Source organism: Sprattus sprattus (genome assembly GCF_963457725.1).
Source record: "Sprattus sprattus genome assembly, chromosome: 14".
NCBI classification, from domain to species: domain Eukaryota; kingdom Metazoa; phylum Chordata; class Actinopteri; order Clupeiformes; family Clupeidae; genus Sprattus; species Sprattus sprattus.
In genome coordinates, this window is record NC_137912.1 from 13,989,350 (window position 1) to 14,017,197 (window position 27,848).

Genomic DNA, 27,848 nt, shown 5'->3' on the forward strand with positions numbered 1-27,848 from the left:
TGTGTGAAAGCTGAACACGATAGCATCAGGTTCAAACTTTTAATAAGGTCACCAGAGATACTCATTCTTCATTGTCTCAGTCCGTCCCCCAATAGATGTTTAATTGATAGGTCCCAGCCATCATGGCTAGGGGATATGGCTTGCTGTGAATGGCAGCTTGTTCATTACAGTCTCGGAATATGTTGCAACCTTTCCCAGCTGAACGTTCGGGCTTCGTCTCTAAGTAACAGAGTCTCTGAGAAATACAGAGCGAAAGAGTGCTACGTCCCCAGTGTGTCCTGGCCTGAATCTCATCTTCCTGTGTGTGGCTGATGACATGAAAAGAAAAACAAGTGAAGGGAGGGATTGTGTGAGAGAAGGGGAGAAAGCGAAGAAGAAGAGTGTGGCTTGTCGGAAAGTCCATCTGTGTGGTGATCAGAACAGGAACATAGTTTGCACAGAACACTTCCTGGTAAATTAAATGTTTTATGTAGACCAGTGCTGCTCCATTTTAGCTCATCTCTCTCACATAGGTTCCTCTTAGCCTAGCCAGCAGCTCTTTCCAATCTTCAGCTCTTTTTCCTTTTTCTTTTCCTTTTCATCTTTCCTTTTTCCTTTTCATCAATCCTTTTTGGTCATACTTTCATCTTCCCATCCAATTGGAATGGCCAATCCGTTCCTCTTTTCTTTTAACACCACCTTACTATTAGCGCTGGCCTCACAGGACGTTGCCCAGCACATTATGTCTCTGATCCTTTGTGATTTGATTAAAAAGTGACATTCGTTTTAAATGGCTTTTTTTTCAGGCCCTCTGTCCCGCAGTGATGTTTTAATCGCAAGGAGAAACGGTGGAAATTTGGATGTGACCTAGTTTCCAGCCCCCCCGTTGGGCTGGACCACATACGCCTACACACACACACACACACACACACACACACACACACACACACACACACACTCACACATACACTCACAGACAAACACACACACACACACACACACACACACAGATAAAAAGGGATTTCTGTTTCAGGTGGCTATTGTGCGGCTTTGCACAATCAATGATTTAGCCGCTCTCCCACAGACCGACTCTGCCTGCTGATTTTATTGTGTGTCCTGCAGTGTCATGTAATCCTCAGTTCAATATGTTGTTGTGCTATTTGAGAATGCATGTGTTTGTTGCTACAAAGAACGGAGCAGAGGATTGTTTCTAGGTTAATGACTTTGGCTAATGGATTCATTTGTTATGACTTAGCAAAAATGTAATGAACGACATATGAAGATGACATATTGTACCCATTAGACTGATTGCTACCCCTCATTTCAGGAAGACTTCTCTGGGCAAGACGTAAAACCCTATCACAGTAAACAAAGACCTTCCTTAATGCCTACATTTACAACTATGGTTCGGGCCTGGAGATTTTTTTCGTTTTTTTTTCGCTGTTTCAGCTCAGCGTCTCTGTGTTCCCCTACAGAATCCTACCCAGGTGGGAACAGCCCTGCAAGTCTTTTACAACCTGGGCAGCCTGAGGGAGACCATCACTGGGGTGGTGGACGGCTACCGGGCCTCCGTGAAGGAGAACGTGACCAGTGCCCTTGACATCAAGGTCCTCACCCAGCCCGCTACCACTAGAGGTACTCATGTGTGTGTGTCTGTGTCTGGGTCTGTGTCTGGGTCCTTGTCTGTGTGTGTGTGTGTGTGTGTGTGTGTGTGTGTGTGTGTGTGTGTGTGTGTGTGTGTGTGTGTGTGTGTGTGTGTGTATGTGTGAGAGAGAGAATGTTTCAGAAACTCAAAGCTGATCTGGTCTGTTACCAATGACATAATTGTATGCTTTTCTGCATAGGAGAAGGCTGAATGTAGTTTTCTTGTATGTATGTGTATATATATACTGTAAGAAATGAAGGAAGTTTCTTTGTTTCTGATGCAGCAATCTTTATTCCAGTAAAGTGCAGTGACGAAGCACTAGAACATACTCCAGATTCAGCTGTGTAGGACTGAACAACAACCCCTCCTAGGCTTCTAATGTAAATGAGCTAGGCTTGTAATGCAAACAGGTCTGGCAACCTCTTGTTGTTCTATATGATAATCTGGTTTCTCTGTCTGAGATGGTTCTCAATGGCCTTACCCATTCCTATACTATGATTAATTGCAGTCACACCTCAGTTTGCTTCCTGACCCCAGGTGTCTGAGCAAATCCAGTGTGGGGACCTTTCCTTTGGGACCATGATAGATTACCATTATTGAATATTCGGCTGGCCAACTTTTGGTGGTCACAGCAGCTGCTTGATCATGAATCTTACAGTCCACTCCTTGATGCTATGAAGCCATACATAGCATCACATCAACTTTCTTTCTCAGAGTCACACCTTTCACAGAGTTGCCCAGTGGCGGTGATGTCCTGCTTTAGGTTGCTCCCTCTGTGGCCATTAGGGAGTCTTACCCGTCATTGGACTCATCACCCTTGCGTACACTGGTCATCTCCCAGTCTCAATAGGTAACTTATCAGGGGGTAATTTGATACTATAAGATAAAGATCTTTTATCAGGTTTTGAGAAGCATTTGAGAACCACCACAGCCAAGGAGACAGTCTGAGATAATTGAGCAAAACTCAAGTAAATATAAATGGGCCAAATTGCTATCAAACATCATAGCATGCATCTTCTTTTCATCTCTCCGTGTGTGTAAGTGTGTGGGTGTTGTGTATGTTCGTGTTCGTGTTTTGTGAGTTTGTTCGGGTAAGGATGAGCACACCAGTTGTGGATATGCATATTTGTCTCTGGGGAAATCACTTTCTCAAATTTCAGAGAAGACGCTCCCTGATTCTCTCTTTGTCTTTCTTGTCCATGCACTCTATTGAGTGTGTCTTTCTGCCTTCCACCTTTCAGCAGATAAAGCTCTGAAAAGTGTCAAGATCTTTTGTTGTTTTCTTTATTGTCTTCATCAGTTGTGGTCCATTTCATTCCATCAGTCAATCTCTTAAGGTGAATCTCTGGGCTTGTGGATCTCAGATCCATGTATGGTCTCAGGTCCTCTGGATTCCTGGTCTGTAGAAATCTGTTGTGTGGTGGCCGTCTGAGTTTTTCTTGTTGGTCCCAGTTCTGCTTCTTGGTGGCCCTTGTCCACACCTCAAGCCTCTTTACCCTTGGCGCTCTGGTCACCCAAGTGGACTCCGGCCCCACAGGTTCAATTTCCACAAGTGGTATCCCTTGACATTGGGTTGGTCATCTGGTGCAGTGATTTGTCTGGTCAGGTGTTAATAGGTTCCTCTTGTGGTCTTTTGTCTTGATGCCATGTCAATTGAGTCTGTAGACTATGTACTTTCTGAAGCAGTTCTTGATAGTTTTCTTCTTGTCTGTGAACAGTTACACCTTATGGCTTTGTGGCCCCTCTTTCCACAAGAAAAACAAACAAGGTTCTGCTTTTCTGGTCTGTTATCTCTACAGCTCCTTGCTATGTGTCCCTCTTTACCACATGAATGACAGACAATGCCTTGATGTCTTCCTACTCTGTCTTGGCAATGTCTTGCAATGTTACCCTGTTCTCCACATGCATAGCATATAACACCTACTGCAGGGCTCTTCAATAGGCGGCCCGCGGGCCGAATCCGGCCCCCGAGCTGCTTTGGACTGGCCCCCGGTAGCCTCATTCAGTTTGTGACTAAAAATCTAAAAAAAAAAAAAAAAAATCTAAACAAAAAAAAAAAAGTTCGTGACTATGGTTAATTGTACACTATCGCGTGCAGTAGGTGCTGGTATGGTGGCGGTATGCACCCGTTTAAGCCACGTAAACGGGTACGGCCTGATTTGGCCAGACATCCATTTTTGAGGGAAAACAAATTAACAATCAAATTTGCCCCTCTAAATTTACCGAGCTCTAGAGTGCGTCACTGTGACCGTTACCTTTGGCCTTCTTCACTCTGACTCGTACCTTTCAAACTGCGCTTACCAGACAAAAATGTCTACTGCACGCGAGAGTGTACAATTAGCCATAGTCACAAACGTTTTCTTTTTTGGCTAGTTAGATTAAATACAACAGGTTCAGCTGGACTGAATATTGAGGTATCTGAGGCTATTTAGTTATAGACAGATATGCAAAATGCAGTGTACTTTTGGCCACAGCAGATTAACTGCTTAACACTGTTATTGTAAAAAGAGGTCAAATATTGGACTGTTACAGTGCTTGTTCTGTCAGTGATTATAGTTCATTTCAGTTTGAAACATTTTGCAACTCGAGAAATAAGTAAAAATGTGTCATAACTTGGCCTCCTGCTTTCCAATGGAAGCCGCCACGGAGTTTACATTGACCGCCGTGATACGCTTGCGCTGATTAGTCAATATGATAGCTGCAGCGACACGGAAACCAATAGAATACTGCTCCTATCCTCCGGCCCCTGACATTGCCTCAGTTTCAAATACTGGCCCCAGCTCCGAACTAATTGAAGAGCCCTGACCTACTGGATTGCTTCTCTGAAGCCATTACCTCTGTGTTGCCAACTAGAAGAACTGGTTTCCGGCCCTCTTTGTCTCCTGTTCTGCTGGGAAAGCTAACATCTTATAACAGTGGGGTGTGATTTCTTAGAAGTGGCTTGATTATTGTAAAATTGTGTCATTTTAGCAATAATTTCATCATAGCCTGAGAGATGAGTCACAAACATTTCTATGGCAGAGCGAGTCTGGGGATCACTTTTGTTAATCAAAGCAAATTTATAGCCAATATCCTCAGTCATGATGTCAGGGTTACCACTGTATGTTGTGAAAGCTTCCAGTAACCTATCTGCAAAAGCCGCTGGATGTTCCCCTTTTCTCATTGACACTTCTGCTAACTTTTCTGGATTGACAGATGCACTCCCCAAAACCTCCAGTAGTGCTTTTTTCCGGTCCTGATTATTTCCCATCCTATTCTTCACTTTATCAGTCAAGGCTCTTGATAATGTAGACGGAAGGCACAGGCTCAACACAACACAAGCATCAAAATCTGTCAATCTGCAAATGTTCACGCAGGTTTCCAAACTGGATAGAAATTCTACAGGATCCTGTGTCCCAGGTTCAAATATTCCCACACTCTTTACCACTACTGCTAACTCTGAGGGGCTAAGGCATTTGATGGTGTGTGACATAACCTCCTCTCCACTTGCTCCATTCCGCACAATGGTGGAGTTTATTGGTGCCATTGGGTACTTTACCGTGACACCTGAATATTGGCACTGACTATCCCGTGAATCTAAATGTGTCTTCCAACATTCCTCATTGCCGGCATTGCTGCTGCCAATATCAGATGTGCTAATGGAGAACTGGCTAACCCTATGTACCACCAAATCTAACTCACCTGACAACACTTCCACTGTTGATTTCAACAAGTTGTTTTTAGCCATGAGAGTTTCCATTTCTTTCTGCAACTGCACATTTTCCATTTTCAAAAGCGTTTCAGTAATCTGAAGATTTTCTATGTGTGCCAGCCCGTCATTAAGACGTGATAAGAGTGAATTATTCTCTTCTTTCAGTAGGTATCTCTCTGCTTCTACCACGTCTAATCTTTTCTTGGTCACTTAGTATGTGGCAAGAAGTCCTTGAAGGGCATTTGCAACTTTCCCTTTTTTGTGTTTTGGTATCTTGGAATAATTTTCGAACCGTGTCCCTACCCACTCCTAGGGCTTGTCCTCTGCATTCTCTATTCCGTCAAATATTCCATGCGAACCGTGTTTTGTGATGTCTTGAACAATAATATCTTCCATTCTAAAGTTAAAACAAAAAAAACTACCAACAACAATCTCATTGTCAGTCAATCTTGGTATGATGCTTCATATGTCACATATTGGCTAGGCTATGACGTATCCGTCCTAAATAATGATATAGCGCCTTTCAACAGTCAACCGGGTACACAATTGAAATTCAAATTATTTATCTTTCCCGTTACATCGGATCCTATCACAAGGTTATGGATTTGTGCCGTAAAATCTGAATGTACTGTATGTCTATAATGCTTCATGTTCAACTACTGGCTATTATCCAGACAATTTATGCCACAATTCGTCGGGCTGACTACACTAGTTAGTTTCTCACACTCACCAATACACCGGTTAATAATTATGCCTCTGTCCGTCGGGCACAACAGTACGTGTTCTTGAAATTGCCTTAGGCAACAGGACTTCGTGCCTAAACCACACTACTTTTCAGCTACTTGTTTCAGTTACTTCAAAAACGTTTTCGCAGTCTGGGCCTTTGTTTCAATTACTTTAGATATTCTGATACAATTCTGCTACCACACTACTTCGGGCTGATTCAGTTACTTTAGAATCTTTCGAAAAATTGCACAGAGCTAACCCACAGGCAGACACCTCCTGCTTATTAATGGAATAAAGACATGAAACAGATTATTTCTAATCTTAAACCTCCTTTCTGGGTTGTTTTAAACGTGCACATTTCCTGAAAAAAAAAGGTTTAGTAAAATACTTACTAATTCCCCTCTTCTTTTTTTTGTGAAATTGCAAGGTGGGTGGCTCGCCAATTTTACAATACATACACCACAGGATCAACAGTTTCTTCAAAGAAAGTACAAACACAAACATACAGTATATGTATTTACTGTTGATCCTGTGGTGGTTTGAGTGGAAGAGTCATTAACCCTTTGTGTGCTGCTGTGTGTAGGTGCACCAGGTGTCATTAACCCTTTGTGTGCTGCTGTGTGTAGGTGCACCAGGTGTCATTAACCCTTTGTGTGCTGCTGTGTGTAGGTGCACCAGGCAGGGCAATGATGCCGACTCCCGGGAGCACCGCGACCTTCCGAGCCGCTCTCTGGACCAAGCTGGAGAAGCTCATGGACCAGATCTGTGCCGCTTGCAGCCAGGTATTCGCCTACTTCGAATTCCCATATGGTCTCATTTGGGTCTTTACATAGATAGCCTCAGCGCTCTCACCAGCACTATAGCGAACATAGGAAAAGATCAACTTAAATGAAGTCCTAAGATTTGCTTAAACCATGCACTGCTAAACCTTTAGAGGTCCTGGATTACTGCGTTGGTGTATGCAAATATTGGATTTGATGCAGCCGACTTCAGGGGGTTAAACCGTGTGCTGCTAAACCTTTACATTTCCACTATTTGATTGCCATAATATTTTAAGAATCATTCTTTAGATGACACTTAGCACAAGGAGGACTGTATGCGCTTCAGTATGCATGCCAATTGAGTTTCCTTTGCAGGCCGAGTGGAGCTATCGCAGCTCAGAGTTTTCTATAATGTGGCATGGGGATGTTTCTTTCTGCTGTGAAAAAAGGGATGGGTTGACTAGACTCCATTTTTTGCAAACAGGTCCAGCATCTCCAGAAGGTCCTAACCAAGAAGAGGGATCCCGTCACCCATGTCTGTTTCATCGATGAGATCATCAAGGTGAGACAATAAGGAATGTCAGCTCCGGCACACTGTGCAGGTCTCCTCTGCGACATCATGTCATGTTATTCCCGTCACACTCCACATTTACTTTTTCAGAGCTGTATTAAATGGAAGGCACTTTGAGAGTGCATGGCTTTAAAGTGTGTGTCTCTCCAGTTTGCCCTTAATGGTGTAGACCACGCTAGTCTATGTGACAAAGGCTCTCCTGGCAGGCAGTCTGTCCTTGATGTCTGATAATGTGTTTAAAAGCCTTTTTCCCTGTGTGTGTGTGTGTGTGTGTGTGTGTGTGTGTGTGTGTGTGTGTGTGTCTGTGTGTCTGTGTGTGCCTGGGTGCACATGTGTGTGTGTGTGTGTGCCTACAAGTGCACATATTTGATTTTGGCTGCACATTTCAGTGTGCATACCCTGCGCTGTGTTTGTTTAGGTGGGCCAATAGAGTATTTGACCCCAGTGAATAGATGTATGTATGTGATATATGTGTGTGTGTGTGTGTGTGTGTGTGTGTGTGTGTGTGTGTGTGTGTGTGTGTGTGTGTGTGTGTGTGTGTGTGTGTGTGTGTGTTTGTTTGTGTGTGTCCTTGCCTGTGGCTGCCTGTTGGAGCTGCCCCTGCTGGGAGACCTGCTTTAGGGCATTAGTAGAAAATGACATCCTAATTGAGTGCCTGCAGGTGGCTGCCCTCTGTGTGTGTGTGTGTGTGTGTGTGTGTGTGTGTGTGTGTGTCCGTCCATAGGTAGCACTATCGCACCCACACACATGGTCTGGTACACAGGGGCAACAGCAGGAGTCCATTTCCTAGCAAATACCCATTCTGATTTGGGTCTCTTACCTTCTGCCCTGCATCTAAATGACTGTCTCCACACATATATGGCCTCCTGAACCGAGCTGATCGGAGCTGTGCTGATGCAGCCATGTTGGGAGTGTGGGGGTCTGAGAAAGTATCTGGGATGGATCTTTGGGAGTTGACATAGGCATCAGTTTCTGTGTGATTTGTGTATGGACTTTTTCTGCCTCTCACTCTCATTCTGTCTGCTGTCGGCACTATATATGTGTGAGTGTATGCGTGTCTGTGCATCTCTTTATGTGTGTGTGTGTGTGTGTGTGTGTGTGTGTGCCTTTGTGTGTGCCTTTGTGTTTGTGTGCGCGTGCATCCTCATCTGTTCCCTCAGTTCCTCTGTGTTATCTAACCAGGCGCCACCTCTCAGGGCCTAAGCTTCTTTCTCTGCCTCTGTCTCCTGATTGCTCTCTCCACTGAGGCAAATAAAGCCATTGTGCTGTAATTGGGCTTTTATACTCAGGCAGTTTCAATAGCAGCCCTATTATCTAAATGGTCCAATTAAAAGCCCATAATGTGTGTCGTCTTGCATGTGTCTAGCCTGTGTGTGTGTGTGTGTGTGTGTGTGTGTGTGTGTGTGTGTGTGTGTGTGTGTGTGTGTGTGTGTGTGTGTGTGTGTGTGTGTGTGTGTGTGTGTGTGTCTGTGTGTGTCGACAGGACTTGGATATTTCTATGACACCATGAAGTCTCGTAGACAGACGGTCCAGGATCCCTTTCTCTAGATAAGCTGTATGAAAGTACATGTCACATGATGAGGGACTTGTTAAATAGTTGTCTGACACCAACTGTTATGCATGAAATGAGAGACCAGCGATAAAGTCTATGTAAGATTGAACTGTGTTGTGTCGGGTTAACTTCAATTAATAGCTACCAGCCCTCCTAGTGCAACTAAACGTAACCACTTATCCTGCACACTAACCCTACGTGACGTAAATTACCTGGACATAGGCCTGCCGTGTGTGGATGAGGGTGCGTCCATGTCTGCTCGGCAAAGGTTCAGAGATCGGTCACCTGATGGCTGGTTGGTCTGCACTCCCTGGCCGGCTCGAACTATACCAACACCAACAGTGGATGTGTTCTACTTCAAACAGTGTGCTGGGCTCAGTTCGGTTGCTGGGAGATTCCGATTTTTACACAGTGTTGAGATGCTTTGACATTGTGTCAAATGCATCACACCTAGAATCAATCTTCTGTATTAATTAATATTAAAGTGCTTATTTGAACCTGACAACATGCTACTAGGTTGAATGCCATCACATCAAATCATATTTTTGCGAATTTGTTTTGTTTATGGGAACATTTTTATACATCACATTAAATTGAACTCATGATGGAATCAATGTAGATTGTTTCCCCCCTGGTACTTCTCTTCAGTTCTCATCATGTGGACCGTTATGCCTCAGATGTGGGTTACCTAGTGTTAGACCCTCTGACATATAAATGTGTATGTTGACATCAGAATGAAACCGGTAGAGGAAGTCTAATATGGTAGGATGAGACCCAATATAAAATCTCTCACTCTGTTCTATGTTGGTGCTCTCTCTCTCTCTCTCTCGCTCTCTCTCTCTCTCTCTCTCACAAACACCTGCTTTTTTTCTTTTACCCCATCTCTTGCTTTATCTCTCCCTCATTCTCTCACACACAGTCATCCGTGAGCACACACACACACACACACACACACACACACACACACGCACACGCACACACACATACACAGTCAAACACTGTTACGTTCTGTTTCTCTTGATTTCTCTCCCCATCTCTGTCTCCCCATCCCCCATCCTCATCTCCATGCCCTGAGCCCATGTTTGACACCTGCTAACAAAGTCATCAGAGGCACGCTTATTATTGTGGGGAGAAAGTGGGGGGAGGGAGGTGCCGCACAGTTCTGTAGGCACGATCTCATCTCCCAGTAGGCTGCACACGGGTACACACATACACACGCAAACATACACACCACAGCGCACACACACACACACCACGGCACACAGGGATGATGAGCTCAACATGTAATCTGTACAGGAGGGAAAGACAGCAAAGGGAAGAGCGTGTGGTCTATGGAGGTTTCTATGGAAACACTTTTTTATCTTCCCTTTGTTCCTCCTTGAGTCCTTCTTCCCCTGAGACACCTGGGAGGGCCGATTCGCGCCCCAAAGCCTCCCCATGTATGGAGCGTGGCTCCCACATTTAATGAACCCCATACACTGCAAAGGAGAGATAGAAAGGGAGAAGGTGGGAGAGGTGGAGATACACAGAGTGTGGGAGAGAGAGAGAGAGAGAGAGAGAGAGAGAGACAGAGAGAAGGACACTGTCTCTAATTATGGAGTAGGTCAGGGAGGCGGTTGCAAGCACACTTCATGAAAGCCGTGTACCTGATAAGACCCCAACATAAAATGAAAACAAGAGTTGGCAGGTGATGGAGGATGGGGCAGGGTGGGGTGGGGTGGGGTGCTCCGAGATGGGGGTTGGCGGGGGGGTCCAGTTGGAATCTTTCCCCGTCCCTCCTGTCAAGGAGAAAGGCAATGACGCCCCTCGCCAAGGGGTGTTCAATGCAGCCCACCCCACTGATTGACAGCCTGTCATCTGCAGCTAAGGCACCTGCCATTACGGAGTTAAAGGTGGCTGTCATACGCCAGAACCCCACTGTGTGTGTTTGTGTGGGCATGTGTTGGTGCATGTGTGTTCATGTGTGATTTTGCTTGTGTTTGTGAGTGTGTGTGTATGTGTGGGCATGTGTTGGTGTGTATTTGTGTGTGTGTGTGTGTGTGTGTGTGTGTGTGTGTGTGTGTGTGTGTGTGTGTGTGTGTGTGTGTGTGTGTGTGTGTGTGTGTGTGTGTGTGTGTGTGTGTGTGTGTGTGTGTGTGTGTGTGTGTGTGTGTGTGTGTGTGTGTGTGTGTGTGTGTGTGTGTGTGTGTGTGTGTGTGTGTGTTCACGCGCTGCCCAGACCTGGGCTGTACACTTAACAGAAAAAAGCATGGATGCTTTCACACTCCATTGATGCTGTGCACTAAGATGTCACTTTGCCAGAGTAACTGTGTGTGTGTGTGTGTGTGTGTGTGTGTGTGTGTGAGATCACGTGTACGCAGTGCAAGCAGGCGAGGCAAGGTTACAGCGGACAATGCAACAGCCGAGCAGAGATCTCCAATCTGCATCACACATCCAACCATCGCCGGGCTCTTAGTTTACGCCGAACAGACGGCTGGGAAATCACAGCATGTTTTTGTTTCGCTGGGTTTCATTTTCTTCACCACCCTCCAGTTCCACCTCCCACCACCTCTCCCTCACATTTATTTGTGGCGCGAGAACGGTAAAGCAGCGGGGGTTTGATGGCCGACCAGAAAACACCAACTCCTCCACCTCTTCCTCTTCCTCTTCTTCATCCTGCTCTTCCACTACTTGTTCCATCACACTTCAGACACGCACCTACATCCCCTTTGGTTTGAGTGCCTCTCCCACGGACTCTCAGCACTTATTCGCAACTGTTTCCGCCCCTACCTCGTCTCAGAGGTAGCTATTATTTTTATACCCTGCGCTTATCATTTCACGGAAGATGGAGAGAGTGCCAATCTTGGGTTTTTGCTTTTTTTTCTTTCTTTTGCTTTTTTTTCTTTTCTTTCTTTCTTCCTTTTTTTTTTTTTTTTTACAACATGACAAGATTATGTTCAAATGGCTCAATGAGAGTAGGTAGGCTAAATCCCTTTCATGTTTATTTGTTGATCAGCATCAGCTGTTTTGGCGAAGCGAAGTGAAAAAGGTTAGCCTTGTTAAGGTAGCTAGTAGGCTATTTACTGTGATAAACAGACAAGGCAGGGAAGGCTTTCACAGAAGATCAACCAGCTTTAGATGAATGAGATTACATTTTCTATGCATTGACACTGAAGACGCGCTGAAGGCTTTAAAGGGCAGAGGTTGCACGCATGCTTTACAGGGAATGAATGTAGTTCTGCTAATTGTCGTCCAGAGTTCAGAATTGATATGGAATAGTTAAGGTTGATTTGCTTACTGCGCATGCCTCAAGTTTCGCTGACTGGCTATTGCTCTAGTAACGGTGGAAATAAACAGAACGTCCAGATGAGGCGAAACAACAATGTGATTGGCTCTCTATAATACAGGGAAGGACTTCCAGTTACTTCTGCCATTTTCCCTCAGTGGTTTGTCTCCTCCCTTATAATGTATCTGTTATGTTGCCTCCTATATCTCGACTAATCAGAGGAAACACGCAAGAGAAGAGCTGACAGTGAGGAGTTAAATTATTAAATGTATGTAGAATTTAGAATTCTATCCATAATCTATTTTGGCTGGTGGAAGAAAACATTAATTTCCCACAGTGACACACACACACACACACACACACACACACACAAACATATATACACACACAAACACACACAGACACACACAGACACGCCTGCACCAGTCTCGAGAACCACTTGCGTAGTCTTAAAGGTGAGAGAGGTTCCTTCTTGTTGGGAAGGGGCCAGTCTGTGATGTGGAGGTGTTGTCCTAAGCTTATTGTGTGTCTGTGTGTGTGTGTGTGTGTGTGTGTGTGTGTGTCTGTGTCTGTGTCTGTGTCTGTGAGTGTGAGTGTGAGTGTGAGTGTGAGTGTGAGTGTGAGTGTGAGTGTGTGTGTGTGTGTGTGTGTGTGTGTGTGTGTGTGTGTGAGAGAATGGATAAGCTGTTGACCTTGGGCTTTATGTGCTGTGGGGTAGGGCAGAGCAGGATGTGCTGGATGCATTAGAGAATTAAACAATACCCTCCTCATCCCTCGCTCCATCCCTCTCCCACACACTCCCTCTCTCTCAGGTTCTCTTTCTTCATCTCCCTCGCCCTCTCGTTATCTCTCTCTCTCTCTCCGGCACAGATCAGCAGCACAACACATCTGCCAGTTAACGGAAGAGAAAGGCCACAAGAGATGAGAAAAAAAAACTGAGAGGATGGTCAGGGAATGTGGTCCTTCATCTGTCTTTGGGCTGCACTCCCAATTTATTGGCTGTTGCACACATACCAGCCCCTCCCCCACCACACATACACACACACTCACTCTCACTCACACACTCGCTCCCTCACAGACTCACTCACACAATCATTTACACTCACTTTCTCTGAACCGCACACACACTCACACTTACGCACTCACACACTCACACACACACTCACTCACTCTCACACACACATAGACACACACACACAAGTCCCCCCCCCCATACTTCATTAAGTTAACAGTGGAGGTTGAGGCGTTTATTAAGGCATCCATGTGGCCTGTGTGGGTCTGATGACAGGGTGTAGATGCCTGGCTCCTCCCCTGCCTCTTTAATTGCCTGCTCCTATCACCCCTCCATCCCCCCCCCCCCCTTGCCCGTTTGCCGCAGGTTACATGCGTAATTGCACCACGGGCACGGAGGAAGAGCACATCCATCACCGCGGCAACGTCTGCCGCCCTGCCGCGACGAGCCAATGATGAGCTGTCATCGCTGTCGATGTTGTTATTCATGGGGACCTGTAGCTTTCTTTTCTTTTTTTGCTGTCTCTTTCTTTCAAAAACAGTTACAAAACACACACACACACACACACACACTCACACATACTCCTAATCACACACAGACATGCACACACACACAAATGTTTCACCCAGGGGGAATTTGTATTAGTGAGGGACTGGGTTTGTGGCCGTCTTCATCGCCAGTGTCTCTCCCATTTGTGTGTGTGTGCTCTATGTTGGCATGTGTGTATGATGCAAGTGTGAACGGTGATGTAAACACACAGAACTGTCACTCGTTGTCATGAGATCCCGTGAGCGGCCTCGAGCCTCCGTAGAGGCCCACAGACAAAAGCGGCAAGTGTGAGTAATGGGATTTGTCAGCACCACGTCCACGGAGACAAGGTTCTTCTCCTGCCTCAGTGTTAATCACAGCAGCCCCTCAGATATTTGTAAAGCTCACCGGTCCCCAACGCACAGGTGTTGTGACAGACCCTCGTTATTTACCCGCTCGACCTCATCAACGTTTTGGTAATGAGCTAAGAGGGTAACAAAGATGTTTTTTTGGGTTTAAAACCTGAAGGTTATTTTCTGTCACTCAGTTTGAGTTGTGTTTTTGAGCCTTTGGAAGGTGATGGATGTTCATGTTTTGTGTGTTGGAGCATATCTGTAGCACATCTGGTTTTCCTGACCTCCTGGATGTCTCTTGTCTCCTCTACAGGACGGGCAGCCTGACATCTTATACACCTTCTGGAATTCTGTGACTGGAACGCTGTCCGTGGAATTTCAGAAGGCCACTGCTGGTGAGTGTTCATTTCCCACACTGCACTGCACTGCACTGATGACAACTATTACTGTCAATAACCAGGTATCTGCAACCTGCAAGTTAAACAAGTTAGTCAAGTTATTTTGAGGTAGTCTGTAGTTAATTTTTTTAGTTGTAAGTATTTCAGTTAGGTCAGCTATAGTACTCCCTATCTGTCTGTGTTTATGGGCTGTAGGCTCTAATAAACAGTGTGTTTGTTTTTGGTATTAGGACAGCTTGAGGTGTGTGTGTGTGTGCGTGCGTGCGTGTATGTGTTTGTGTGTGTGTCCAGTGTGTTTGTCTGTGTGTGTGTGTGTGTTTGCGTGTGTGTGTCTGTGTGTTTGCATGTGTGGCCCCTCTGCACACAGTCTGCATCTGGCTCGATCACGTCTCCTGTCGTCTTGGCGCCCTTGTTCCCTGCAGCTTCTGGAGGCAGCCGTGTCTGCTTTGATGTCTCAAGCGTTTGGACTCTGCCCTGATCCTGATCCCCCCCCCACCCCCCTTTTACGTCATCCTCCTCCTTCTGTATCCTGACAAAAGGCTGGCCTCTCCTCTCATTTTACCCAGCTTCTCTTCACTCTCTCTTTCCGGCACCAACACCCCCAAACCTACCAAGACACCCTTCTGTTTTGGGAGGGGTGGGGAGTACTTTTTTGTTTCTTCCCTTTATTTTAAGCAGGAGGGATAATTCTTCTCTTTCTATTTGTAGGCGAGAAGTGGGAGTGTTTTTCAAGTCTCTGAATGTGTGTGCGTTTGTGTGCGTTTGTGTGCGTTTGTGTGCGTGTGTGTATGCAAGTGCGTGTGTGTTTGTGTGCGTGCGCATGTTTACTTTCACTAGCCTTATGGAGCCAGTATTCTCCCTGCATGTAAACACACTGTCTCTGTCTCTGTCTCTCGCTTGTTTTTTTCTCTAGGTTGGGTTGAGTCTGTGTGTGTGAGTGTGTCTGTGTGTGTGAGTGTGTCTGTGTGTGTGAGTGTGTCTGTGTGTGTGTGTGTGTCTGTGTGTGTGTGTGTGTGTGTGTGAGTGTGTCTGTGTGTGTGAGTGTGTCTGTGTGTGTTTTATTATTCTAATAACCAGGCATCTTAGACGTCCTGCTGTTTTTCTTGAGGTCTCAGAGGAGCCCAAGTGATTATCTGGTTAATCAAGCAGCAAATGTAGAAAACGGACACCAGCAAACACACACTGACGCTGGTATACACTCTTCAAACACACACTGACTGTGGTATACACTCTTCAAACACACACTGACTCTGGTATACACTCTTCAAACACACACTGACTCTGGTATACACTCTTCAAACACACACTGACTCTGGTATACAATCTTCAAACACACACTGACTGTGGTATACACTCTTCAAACACACACTGACTGTGGTATACACTCTTCAAACACACACTGACTCTGGTATACACTCTTCAAACACACACTGACTCTGGTATACACTCTTCAAACACACACTGACTGTGGTTTACTTTCTTCAAACACACACTGACTGTGGTATGCACTCTTCAAACACACACTGACTCTGGTATACACTCTTCAAGTCTCTAAAGGCAGACTTGAGTTTCATCATTACTGCCTGTTGGTCTTTGAATGGTTTACTCCCTAGTTACTGACTGCTAATGTGCTCAGCAATGTCTCTCTGAGGGAGATCATGAAATGTTATGTTCATCAGTCCAGCCATTAAATACTGCAGTTGACTGACTCAACATGGTCAAGTTGATTTTTTATTTTTGTAAGTAAGACTTTATTTATATAGCACATTTCGTACAAGAGTTGCAGTTCAAAGAAGAAAAAGATGAAAAAGAAGACAATCAACATTTGCACGTGGAAGTTTATCAGGTCAGACTCATTAAGGAAATAAACGACCACTCCAGAGCACCTTCGTCAAGCCGCCACCTCCCTCCCTAACCCAGCACGCCCACATGCATTGATCCCGGCCTGTTGTTATCGTGAGTTAATGAGGTCTTCAATTCACTTGCTCTGATCAATAGAAAGTAATCAGGGAGGCCCTGAATTACCACTCAGGCTCTGCTTGTTCTGGGAGTCATTTTTCTAACTCTTTTATCAAACTCAGACCTGCACTCAGGGGTGCTCTCTTGGTTGGATCACGATGCACGGCTGAAAGGCCTTCCTCATGGGCCCGCTTGAATCAGAATTGAGCTACCTGTTCTGTGTGTTTAAACATAAGTGGAGAATAGCAAACTGTCTGAATGCCACTGAAAATCATTTTGTCACTTTTTATGACCTTTGGAAACACCCTTAAAACAAGATACAATGGGGCCAACTCGGGTAAAGCAGAATGTATGACACCCATATTACACATATCATGACTATTTTGCAGCACACATATATCACACATATGTTACAGACATCTCATGACTAATTTGCAGCAAACATATATTACACATATGTTGCAGGCGTCTCATGACTAATGGCACGCTGTGGACCCTTGTAGCACATGTTCACAACCATCACATAGAATGATGCATTGATAAAGATACTTGAGCTCACTAGACTGTGTTTATATAAACAGCTTAGACGAGGCATTATTGCACAGTACTGTAGTGTTATATGTTGTGTTAGTACAGCCATTAGAAGTTGATGAAGGTGCCCTCTTTAGTAACATTACTGGTATGGCACTGTGGATGTCTGTGGTAATAGAGATCATGTTTAAAGTTGCCATCTGCCATTCTTTACCATACACACTCATAGATGTAGAAATAGATAAATATGTATGTGTGTGTGTGTGTGTGTGTGTGTGTGTGTGTGTGTGTGTGTGTGTGTGTGTGTGTGTGTGTGTGTGTGTGTGTGTGTGTGTGTGTGTGTGTGTGTGTGTGTGTGTGTGTGTGTGTGTGTGTGTGTGTGTGTGTGTGTGTGTGTGTGTGTGTGTGTGTGTGTGTGTGTGTGTGTGTGTGTGTGTGTGTGTGTGTGTGTTCACGCGCTGCCCAGACCTGGGCTGTACACTTAACAGAAAAAAGCATGGATGCTTTCACACTCCATTGATGCTGTGCACTAAGATGTCACTTGCCAGAGTAACTGTGTGTGTGTGTGTGTCAGATCACGTGTACGCAGTGCAAGCAGGCGAGGCAAGGTTACAGCGGACAATGCAACAGCCGAGCAGAGATCTCCAATCTACATCACACATCCAACCATCGCCGGGCTCTTAGTTTACGCCGAACAGACGGCTGGGAAATCACAGCATGTTTTTGTTTGGCTGGGTTTCTTTTTCTTCACCACTCTCCAGTTCCACCTCCCACCACCTCTCCCTCACATGTATTTGTGGCGCGAGAACGGTAAAGCAGCGGGGGTTTGATGGCCGACCAGAACTCCTTCACCTCTTCCTCTCCCTCTTCTTCATCCTGCTCCTCCACTACTTGTTCCTGCACACTACAGACACGCACCTACACATGTGTGTGTGTGTGTGTGTGTGTGTATATATATATGTATATATATACACACACATATATAGGTAGTAAGACGATATATCCTATTTCCAGACATACCACTCCAGCTGAAAGCCTTGTTATTCCACGCTTTGGTCCCAAGCCTCTCTGCCGCATCAGTATTCCACTGCAGTGGCCATCTCCCTCGTCTTACACACACACACACACACACACACACACACACACACACACACACACACACACACACACACACACACACGGCACAACTGAAATAAGTCTACATTTACATTTTGATTTGCTTCCAGATGGCTGATCCTGCTCCTGCAAGACGCCCAGTGGCAACGGCTAATTTAACATCCAAAGAATCTCCTCCAAATGTGCATTAAACACCAGACCTGTTCAATTATGCATGCACCAATTCAATCGCACAAAATATCTTGCAAAAAAAAATCCCCCAGCACAACAGTCTGCATAATATCCATAATGAGCGATTAATCAGTCATAAAGTTGAGTCATTATCATATTAATGATGCCGTATACTCAGAGACGCTTCCACCTGTGATTTTCTTTCATCTTTTTATTAAGACGGGGAATGAGGGGTAAAAAAAAACCTCCCTTTTTGCCTCTCCTTGTCTTATTCGCTGGCATTGTCTGGGGACTCTTGGGTAATGGAAATCAAGATTTTCAAGCTCATTGAAGCGCAAAGAGTGGATTTGTTTCCCTGAGTAACTGTAACACAGTCATGGGTTTGTGCACCCTAGTGTAGTCTTTAGAGCCGGAGCTGCAAGGTGTTATTTTGTGGGTTGTTCATGTTTGGTTCTATTTTTGTTTCTCTCTTAACAAAGACAAATGTTAGATTATTTAGCGCTCGGCACTGGTGACTAAAGGGCAGGGGGTCACGCCTGTGTGTGTGTGTGTGTGTGTGTGTGTCTGTCCACTGTGTGCTGATGCAGTCCAGGACTTTGTTAGATGTCAGGTTCACTGGTCACTGGGTCTGGAGGGATTGACAGAGGGCTTCTTCATCGTTCATGGGTGACAGAGAGGGTGTTTCATCTTTTCGTCAAGGACATAAGCCAGAGCTCCACATGTGTGCCATGTCTTTTTGAACCTCCCCCGCTTCCTATGCGTGGTTCTCTCGTTCTTGTCCATCTATGCCTGAATATTGGCATCACCTTGGCATCACCTCAACTATGTAGGGAAGGAAAAGATAATGATGATCTTACCTATTCTCTTTTGTGTGTGTGTGTGTGTGTGTGTGTGTGTGTGTGTGTGTGTGTGTGTGTGTGTGTGTGTGTGTGTGTGTGTGTGTGTGTGTGTTGTGTGTTGTGTGTTGTGTGTTTACCTGCCCCACAGATTCCGCCTTCCTTAAGCAGGCATTGGAGGGGGAGTACCCTAAGTTACTGAGGCTGTACAACGAGCTGTGGAAGCGCCTGCAGCTGTACAGCACCAGCATCCAGGGAGGGCTGGACCTGCCCATGGAGCTGCCTCCCTCCGAAACCGACTCCCAGGACCTCTTCACTCAAGCCAAGCAGGACTACGAGTGAGTGCATCCCCCCTACCCCCTAGGCTCACCTAAAGCTACTGTAACCCCTACACATACACATACACACTCCACACACACACATTCACACACAAACATGCATACCCACACATACTGGCACACAAGGACAGAACATACGCTTTCAAAGACGAGGCTCAAATCTTGAGAACCAGGTCCATTGATTTAATGTGGTGACTTACAAATATATTCTCCTCTTGTGGTACTGTTCTTGCACTGTTCAAAGGGTGTTACCTCATATTGTATTATACCAAGTTCTGTTTTATTCAAATTTCCCCTCCTAACTTTATAAGATTTAATAAAACGTAATAGAAATTGCCTCCATGATTTAAATACAATGGCCTCATAACCTGCCTGGGTGTTCCTGCAGTTACGAACAGCATGGTAAAAACCCCATCAACCCGTCAATGCCTCATTTCTGCATTCATCCTCTATCTGTTCTCTGAAAGTGCAAACATCATGAGTGCCAAGTGTTTAGTGTCTGCAGAGGCCAATTCAATCCCCCGTAGCAGAGCAAACACAAACACCAGTGTCTCGCCATTTTGTCGAGGCGGTCTGTGCTGACTGAAGAGACACCTCAGAGAATCTCAATTGCGCACTTTATTTTCTGACTCGTCGCTTAAACCCCACAACCCTCCCAACCCATTACACACACACCCACACACAGACACACACATCCTCCTGTCCTGAAAAAGCCTAATTGAGATGTTTTAACGCAGCAAGCAACCGGCAATTAAGGCCCAATGCCATCGTTGCGCCTCGTCATAAACTGTCAAAAGTGGATTTGTGCACAGAATGACAAGTGAGTTTGGCAACAGCAGTAAGGGAAGGGCACCCCCCTTTTTTGTGGCAGGCACTCCTGAAAGTGCCCCCGAAATATGTGCCGAGTAAGCAGACTTTAAAGGGAGACGGCCCTGGAACCAACCCAAAATTGAGTAGTAGTTTAGGTGAAGGTGATTTGCCGGGTGTTAAGAGAGAGGTTTGGCACGTTCGCCCGACAAATGTGAGAGGTGGAACTGATAGGGAGCAGTGGAGAGAAAAGAAACAAAAAGCAGGCAGAAAAAGACTACATGCTGTGACTTTCTTCTAGTGTGACCCTCCCCCCGGTCTTTTGAAAGAGCAGTGGTGGATATACCAGGTGGAAGTTCAGCGTCAGGATGCCATTGACCCGTGCTATTGTCACTCCATTCTCACAGGGCTCAATTCAAATTCCCCCTTGACCTTCAGGTTGGAGGGACAGACCCTTGTTTAGTGTTTGGGATATTGACTCAGTGAAAAGCGACGTCTCCCAAGCAGATGCGGGTTTAGAGTGTTGCATGAGTCACTGTGTGTTAATGTAGAGCTGGTGAGCTCCACAGAATGACAGCTGAGGGGTCACCCGGTCAGTCATGTTCTCCGTGGTGGAGCTCAGATTTTGGGACCCTCCAGGCCTCTGACCTGACCCTGACAACATCCACCACCCAAACCTCCATCCCACCTGCCACCCCCTCCCCCACCCCCAAGCCATTGCCAAGGAGATAACCTGCCCTGTCATCTTGTCGTGAGTTTCCAACCTAGAGGCAAACTGTCTCTCCCACTGGATCAGTCTAATTGTGTGGCTCCTGCTTGCGGCTTCCTCCTGTATCCTGTAACAGTATCCTCTTCTTCCTCACGTGTTCCTTCGTTCCTTGGTTCATTCTCTCTCTAATGACCCCTGTGCACTCCCCTCTCCCTTCCTCCCTGCCTGCCTCTTTCTTTTTTTTCTTTTTTTTCTTTCAACTTCTTTCAGTCTTTCAGCTCTTTCTGCTTCTACCTATCCCTCTCTTTCTGCCCTATATTCTTTCGCTCTTGTCGTTTTCTCTCTGTCTTTAGATGACCCTTTCTGGTCAGCCAGTTTTGATAAGGGGTAATTAGGGGAGTGCAGTTCAGTGCAGTGATGTGATGTGCTGTGCTGTGAGGAAGTGGCTCTGGCTTTGTGTGTCCCTGGGCTCCTGCCTCAGTCAGTTGAAAAGCCCTCTGAAGCTTTTTCACTCTGTCTACTGAAGGTTCACAGACAACTCACACACGTTCACCCACACACACACACACCCACTCACACACACACACACACACACACACACACTCATTCGCTCGCACACACTCACGCACGTTAACCCACAGACACACACACACACACACACACACACTCACACAGGGAACAGAGTGAGGAGTGACTGTGAAAAGACTTTATATGACAATAAAAAGAACAGTGACCCCAGGCAGACGAACAGTAGAAGGCCAGAACAGAATGGTAATGCGGACTGAAAGAGAGAGACTCTGGAGAAAGAGAGGTGTAAAGAACGGATAAAAGGAGTCGATAGTGGTTGGATGGAAATGGAGAGGCGAAAAGCAGTCTGAGCCTCTTCCCTGCTCTGAGTCTGAGCTTTTTCCACACTCCGGCTACTAAACCATGATGTGATTGAAGACGCTAACCTCCCAATTAGCATCGTGTTTCCTGATCGGGGGCTTTCGCCATTCCACCCGCGGCAAACGATCGAAGCGTGCCGCGCCTGGATATCGCCCTAGCATGATAAAAGGGTGGCAGCTCGGAGAAAAGCCAGCGGCTGTACAGCAGCCTGTCTTTGGTTGTGAGCGTAATGCAGTGAGACGGGAGGGGTTGGTTGGGGAAGGATGGGGTAAATCTATTGCCCCCCGGGCAGATTCTAATTTTGGTCAGGAAAAGAGAGCGACTCGCTTGAACCATGAACCTCTGCGCATTAGGGTTTTAATGAGAAACTGAAAACAGTGCGCAAACAGGCAAATTTGTGTAATTACATCAAGCAGAGTTGGGTCATCTGATGAAAACTAATCATCTCGTAAGAAACAGAAAAATACATGAACAAATATTCATCCTGTTGTTCTTTTAAAACTGTTCAAGCATTAATATCACTTGTCATGCCCCATTGTATAAGCAGACAGTATAAGTGATTTTGTAATTTTGATTACGTCTGATACATTGATTTGTGTACTACTAAAGGCTTGGCTTATATGCCTGTACAGTTAGTACAGTATGCTTTCAATGACACTGTTTTTGTTTATCTATGCCCTGTCATTGCTTTTGCCAACATCTGTTATATATGCTCTATTTCATTTTAAATATGTGAATATTTGCATTCCTAATTTTTACCAGCCTAGAGAAGGCTTTGAAGGACTCTCTACAGCCCTATGAAGCTGCCTATCTCTCCAAGTCGCTGTCACGCCTCTTTGACCCCATAAACCTGGTCTTCCCGCAGGGGGGGCGCAACCCCCCCTCCAATGACGAGCTGGACAGCATCATCAAGACCATAGCCAGGTGGGTTGACACTTGACTTCCATCCTCAGGACCTAAACTGTGACGTGAACGATCAGCACATGTACTGATTGGCCTTCTACTGTTCTGCTTCTCCCCCCCCCTCCCCCAGTGAGCTCAACGTGGCCTCTGTGGATCCCAGTCTTACTGTGGCTGTGGCTAAGAATGCCGCCAAGACGGTGCAGCTCTTCTGTGTGAAGTCTGAGCAACTGGTGAGTGTGTGGTGATGCCGGCTCTTCATTTCCTGTTCACATCTGCCTTCATCCAATACAGCTGAGAGAACATTGGAGCATCGCACGTTTCCCTTCCTGTGCTCCCTCAGAACTACATACAAATTCACAGACCTGTGTTATTGAACATCATTTTAGCAGTGCATTTCAGTTCATTTCACACAGAATAGCTGCAAAAGATTTTATATTCTCCGTAATATTACAGCGTATTTATTAAACATTGCTGTGAACAACAGACAACAGTTGGAATTGCAGGATTTTGAGCTTTGTTTTGTAAGGAGAGGCTTACTTGAACTGCGGTGAACTGCCCTGCCAAATGAATTTGTGTGGGGTGGTGTTGTAAAAGCACCGTCTGTGAGGGCGACAGCTAAGTGCGAATGAGTGTGCCCCGTGGCTCACTCCACCTGCTGCGAAAGGGAAGAGCGGGCAGAGTCATCGCCACCCCCACCATCACCACTACCGCCCCTCAGCCGGCCACCAAGCTCTCAGCAGATGGCAGAGCGCAGCTGGCCTTCCACCAGCCCACGGAGCCAGAGGCAATGGGGTTAGAGTTACTAGCCGTTGCCCGTTAGCGTCCTGGGACACCGGCCTGTTGCTATTCTTTTCTCCCCGCCAGGCGCTACAGATCAGGTTCCGTGGTATCGGAGCCTGCTTCTGGCTATGTGCTCTTATGTGAAGTCGGTCGACCGCTCGCATCGCAGACAACATCGGTGTTCGAGCGCTGATCCGAAATCAATGAACACACCACTCCATGTCCCCGAATCTGATCCAGCTCTGGTTTGTAGTTTGCAGAGGTCGTCCGAAATCATTTCTTTTCTAATCTTTTTTTGTTTGTTTTCGTAACACTCTACCTACCTGTTAGCTCAATTATGCAACTATTTCTGAGCCACCTCTCTACAAGCAACAAACTGGCAGCCAACAAGGATGCGTGGTACTCCTCTTTGGCAAGACGACCGTGTTTACATTCATGTCCCTGTACAACATCCTCAGTTACCTTAGCATCAGATGTCTATTCAAGACAGAATTAAAGAATTTCATCCTGTACTTCCCTCAATACTTCGACATTCTGCTGTTGTTACCACAGGAGATGGGAGTATTCCATCCTTCTTGACCTAGCTTGACCCAATTGCCCTTTTAAGCTTCCTTACATTGATCACAACAGGCCAGCCCTGATGGTAAATCCACAGCTCACCTGATTACGGCTGTTAAGGCGCAATCAGGGTGTGATTGGATTGTACTTATCTCTCATGTTGAGGTGGTGGCTGATTAAGGGAAAGGCCTGCTTAAGCACCTCACCCTTGCGGACATTCATTACGAGGCAGCCTCTGTTCTCTCTGGCTGACCAGATGCTGTATCAAGCGGGAGGCCGGATCCCTGGGGGGGTGTCATGGTGAGAGGGAACGGGAGGAGCCGAAACCTCCCTGCACTGGTATTTTCAGGATCGAACTTCCGGGGATCTTTCGAAATACATGGCATGAGAGTGGTGGACAGGGAAATGGAAATCGGAACAAAAGGTTTTAGAATAGCTGTTTTTCAAGCTCCATTAAGTTAAGTTGCAAATTTACAACAAAAAAAGAGAATTGATGGTATAACTGAAAGGCAACAGGTGCCCCAAAAACGTTAATGGTCCATTAAGGCCAATAGTACAAGACCTTTTGCAAAGCTGCAAGCGGCAGCCCAGTGGTGAGTACCATCTGCGGATTACTCTGAAATCGCTCCGGCTTTTTTAACCCGCTCCGTCCAGCACACACGCTGGGAAAATAATTCCTGCGTTTTAAATCTGCAGCAGTGCGTGGGGGCGCCACGCTGAGAAAATGGCCAGAGCGCTCTGTATTCCTCCGAAGCGCCGTGGTCCCTGTGGTTAGAGTGTCCCTCTCCCATGCACCCCCCTCTGGTTGAAGTCCCCCAGGACATTTCCCATGATGCATCTCTGTTCCAAGTGGCATTAAGTAACAAGAAGGGGGATGATTAAATAATGTCGATCCACCTTGGCTATTCCCCCACTGGCCTCATTGTTCCACCCTTGGCAGGTCCAGAGATGGGCCCCCTGCCTCTTGTTCCGCCCTTAGCAGGTCCAGAGAGAAGCCCCCTGTATCTTGCTTCCCTCTGGTGGCATGACTGATTAGCTCACATCCCAGCCAGACTCCTCTCGGTAGATCACAAGGGCCTGGAGTTCCAGCACACACCTGACAGTGGATGCACAGGTGCACTGCGATGGCAGCCTCTGTGTCTCTCTTTCTCTCTCTCTTTCCTTCTTCATCTCTTTCTCTCTCTGTCTGTCGGTCTGTCTGTCTGTCTGTCAGTGTCACACAGTTTCGTTTTTGCAGTCTGCATCTTTCTCTCTCCCCCTCTCTCTCTCTCTCTCTCTCTCTCTGTCTCCCTCTCACTCTCTCTCTCTCTCTCTCTCTCTCTCTCTCTCTCTCTCTCTCTCCCTTTCCTTCCCTATCGTGACTCACCTGAGTACTGTCCTCATTAGGCTGCAGGTGCCTCCCTCTCTGGCCCACAGTGCCTTAGCTGGTTAAATATAGCCCCAGGTGTGAAGGAGCACACACCCTGAGGGCCTCAAACCACCCTCACCACCAACACACAAATACACACACCTACCCCACACACACCACTCCTGCACACCTGCTGCCACCTGCTGATGATTAACTGTTGCCGTGCCATTTTTAGACCGTTGCCATGGCTCCATGTGGCGTTATTTTTTTCCCCTGCACATTCCATCTGCCCTCTGCCATGTCTTTGTTTGCTTCTCTATCCTCCAAATGTTTTGGGTTGTTTGCTGTTGGTGTGTTTGTTTGTGTTTGTGGTTGTGTTTGTGTTTGACTGTTCCAAGGAATTAAAGCCCTGTGGTGTGCCTCTGTTGTCAACAGAGAATCGACGGTTTGGTCTCTTAGTCATGGGGTGTGTTAAAATGAGTGTGCACATGTCTTTGAGGGTTTGTGTGTGTATGTGTGGGTACGTACATATGTATGTGTTTTGTGTACATTAATGTGTGAAAGTGCACAAGTATGTGTGTCTGTACGTATAAATATGCATAGACTGCTTGTGACTCTCTCTCTCTCTCTCTCTTTATCTCTCTCTGTCCCTCTCTCTGTCTCTCAGCTGTGTACCCAGGGTGATGCCAGCCAGGTGATCGGCCCCCTGACTGAAGGCCAGAGGAGGAACATGGGCGTGGTCAACTCCCTGCACCGGCTCCAGCAGGCCGTGGCCAAGGTGAGCATCCAGACGGGCATCTAGTGGGCAGTCCCATCACCGGGGATCCACATTAGCGTCCTCACCAGATGTATGCCTTTCCCTGACTCTCGCTCTCTCTCTCTCTCTCTCTCTCTCTCTCTCTCTCTCTCTCTCTCTCTCTCTCTCTCTTTCTTTCTCTCTCTTTCTCTCTCTCTCTCTTTCTTTCTCTCTCTTTCTCTCTCTCTCTCTTTCTTTCTCTCTCTTTCTTTCTCTCTCCCACTCTCTCTCTCTCTCTCTCTCTCTCTCTCTCTCTCCCTCTCTCTCTTGGTTCAGCCTTTGAGAGTATTGAGGTATAGTAAAAAGATAAGGCCAGGTATTAAACAGATACCTTTATCCAAAATGATTTAGAGTGAACTTGTAGCTTGTAAAGCTAACCACTGCACCACCACGCCTAACATAAGTCGAGAGTACTCTTTATAATTAGAGCAAATCCACTATTCCGGCTTCTTTTATTCTGATTAAATTGAATGCTTTTAATCAGTAAAGGACCTTATGTAGCTATAGCCTTGACAGTTCTTGGAAGTTCTTGCATCAGAGGATCCCCTTACAGCGCTCTGATAAACTCTCACTCAGAAACCTTCACCTGTCGTAACCCTCCCATCATCCTGATCTATGGCTTGCATGGCTCGCTCTCCCGTGGATCCTCTCTAAGGATACATTTGTAGTTTCCGAGGCGCCCGGTAATGGCCCGGTGGCTATGAGGAGCCATAACTCACCGCAGCCACCGAGGGGGTTCCTCCGTAGCCGCAGGCAAGCAGAGCAGAGTCGGGGAAGGGAGTGAGGCAGTTCCCCCCTCTCAATCGTCAGCCTTCAGATAACATACAGCTGCCTCAGAGGCCCTCCCCATCCAGCTCGCCTGATTAATGCCATAATAAAGAGAGATTACTTGGAAGTGGAAGGTTTAATCAGGGGTGGCTGCAGGCGGGGGTGGGGGGGGACTGCAAGACTGAGGCTGGTGGAAGACAGAGGACAATCAAAGTTTTACCATTGAAATGTTTTGTGGGGGGGGAATACTCAAATTCTCAAAAGTCGTCAGATGGTCACATCTGTTGTTGCTGATTAGGCCGCTCAGGAAATTTGTGTCTGAAGAGGGGGGAAAAGCAGGCTTGTCACTCAACTGCATGGAGCAAAAATAGAATTGTGAATTTATTTGGCTTAAAGCAGATCTTTTCATGGGCGATCTGATGGATAAGGTTCTTTGTTGTTGGCCAACGTATGGTTTGAGCTAACTCACCTATTTTTCATTAACTTGACTCACCAGGTGCACCTTATCTCGTTTGGCACGTGTTCTCATTTAGGCATTGCCTTGTTATTACGGTATTTTTTTATTCCTTTCCAACTGTGGTTATTAAAAATAATTCTTGTCTTTAATTACTGTTTTTGTGTGTGTGTTTGTGTGTGTGTGTATCCCAGGTTGTATCCAGCCAAACCGCATTCCCACCTGCTGCTGAACAAGCTCTCACTGCTTCTCTGGAGGTACGGTCTCACACACACACACACACACACACACACATGTGTGAACTGTTGGAGACCCTTTTCATCCGGTCGTAGAGAGATTTGAGTAGACTGAAGCTCGTAGACTGATGGAGATGTCATTTACTTCTGTGTGACATTGCAGTGCGGA

General features: G+C 46.3%; 1 protein-coding gene across 1 annotated transcript in view; it reads left to right on the forward strand.

Annotated features, from left to right (window-relative positions):
* Positions 1-27,848, forward strand: part of cog5 (component of oligomeric golgi complex 5) — a gene marked incomplete at its 5' end in the record, with an annotated part of 82,447 nt that overhangs the window by 43,703 nt on the left and 10,896 nt on the right. The window contains 9 exons of the mRNA XM_080851779.1: positions 1,455-1,614; positions 6,711-6,823; positions 7,287-7,364; positions 14,397-14,478; positions 19,246-19,432; positions 22,599-22,760; positions 22,870-22,969; positions 26,093-26,203; positions 27,638-27,700. Of these exons, the coding sequence (XP_080707905.1) occupies positions 1,455-1,614; positions 6,711-6,823; positions 7,287-7,364; positions 14,397-14,478; positions 19,246-19,432; positions 22,599-22,760; positions 22,870-22,969; positions 26,093-26,203; positions 27,638-27,700 (1,056 nt within the window). The remainder of the gene's footprint in view (positions 1-1,454; positions 1,615-6,710; positions 6,824-7,286; positions 7,365-14,396; positions 14,479-19,245; positions 19,433-22,598; positions 22,761-22,869; positions 22,970-26,092; positions 26,204-27,637; positions 27,701-27,848) is intronic.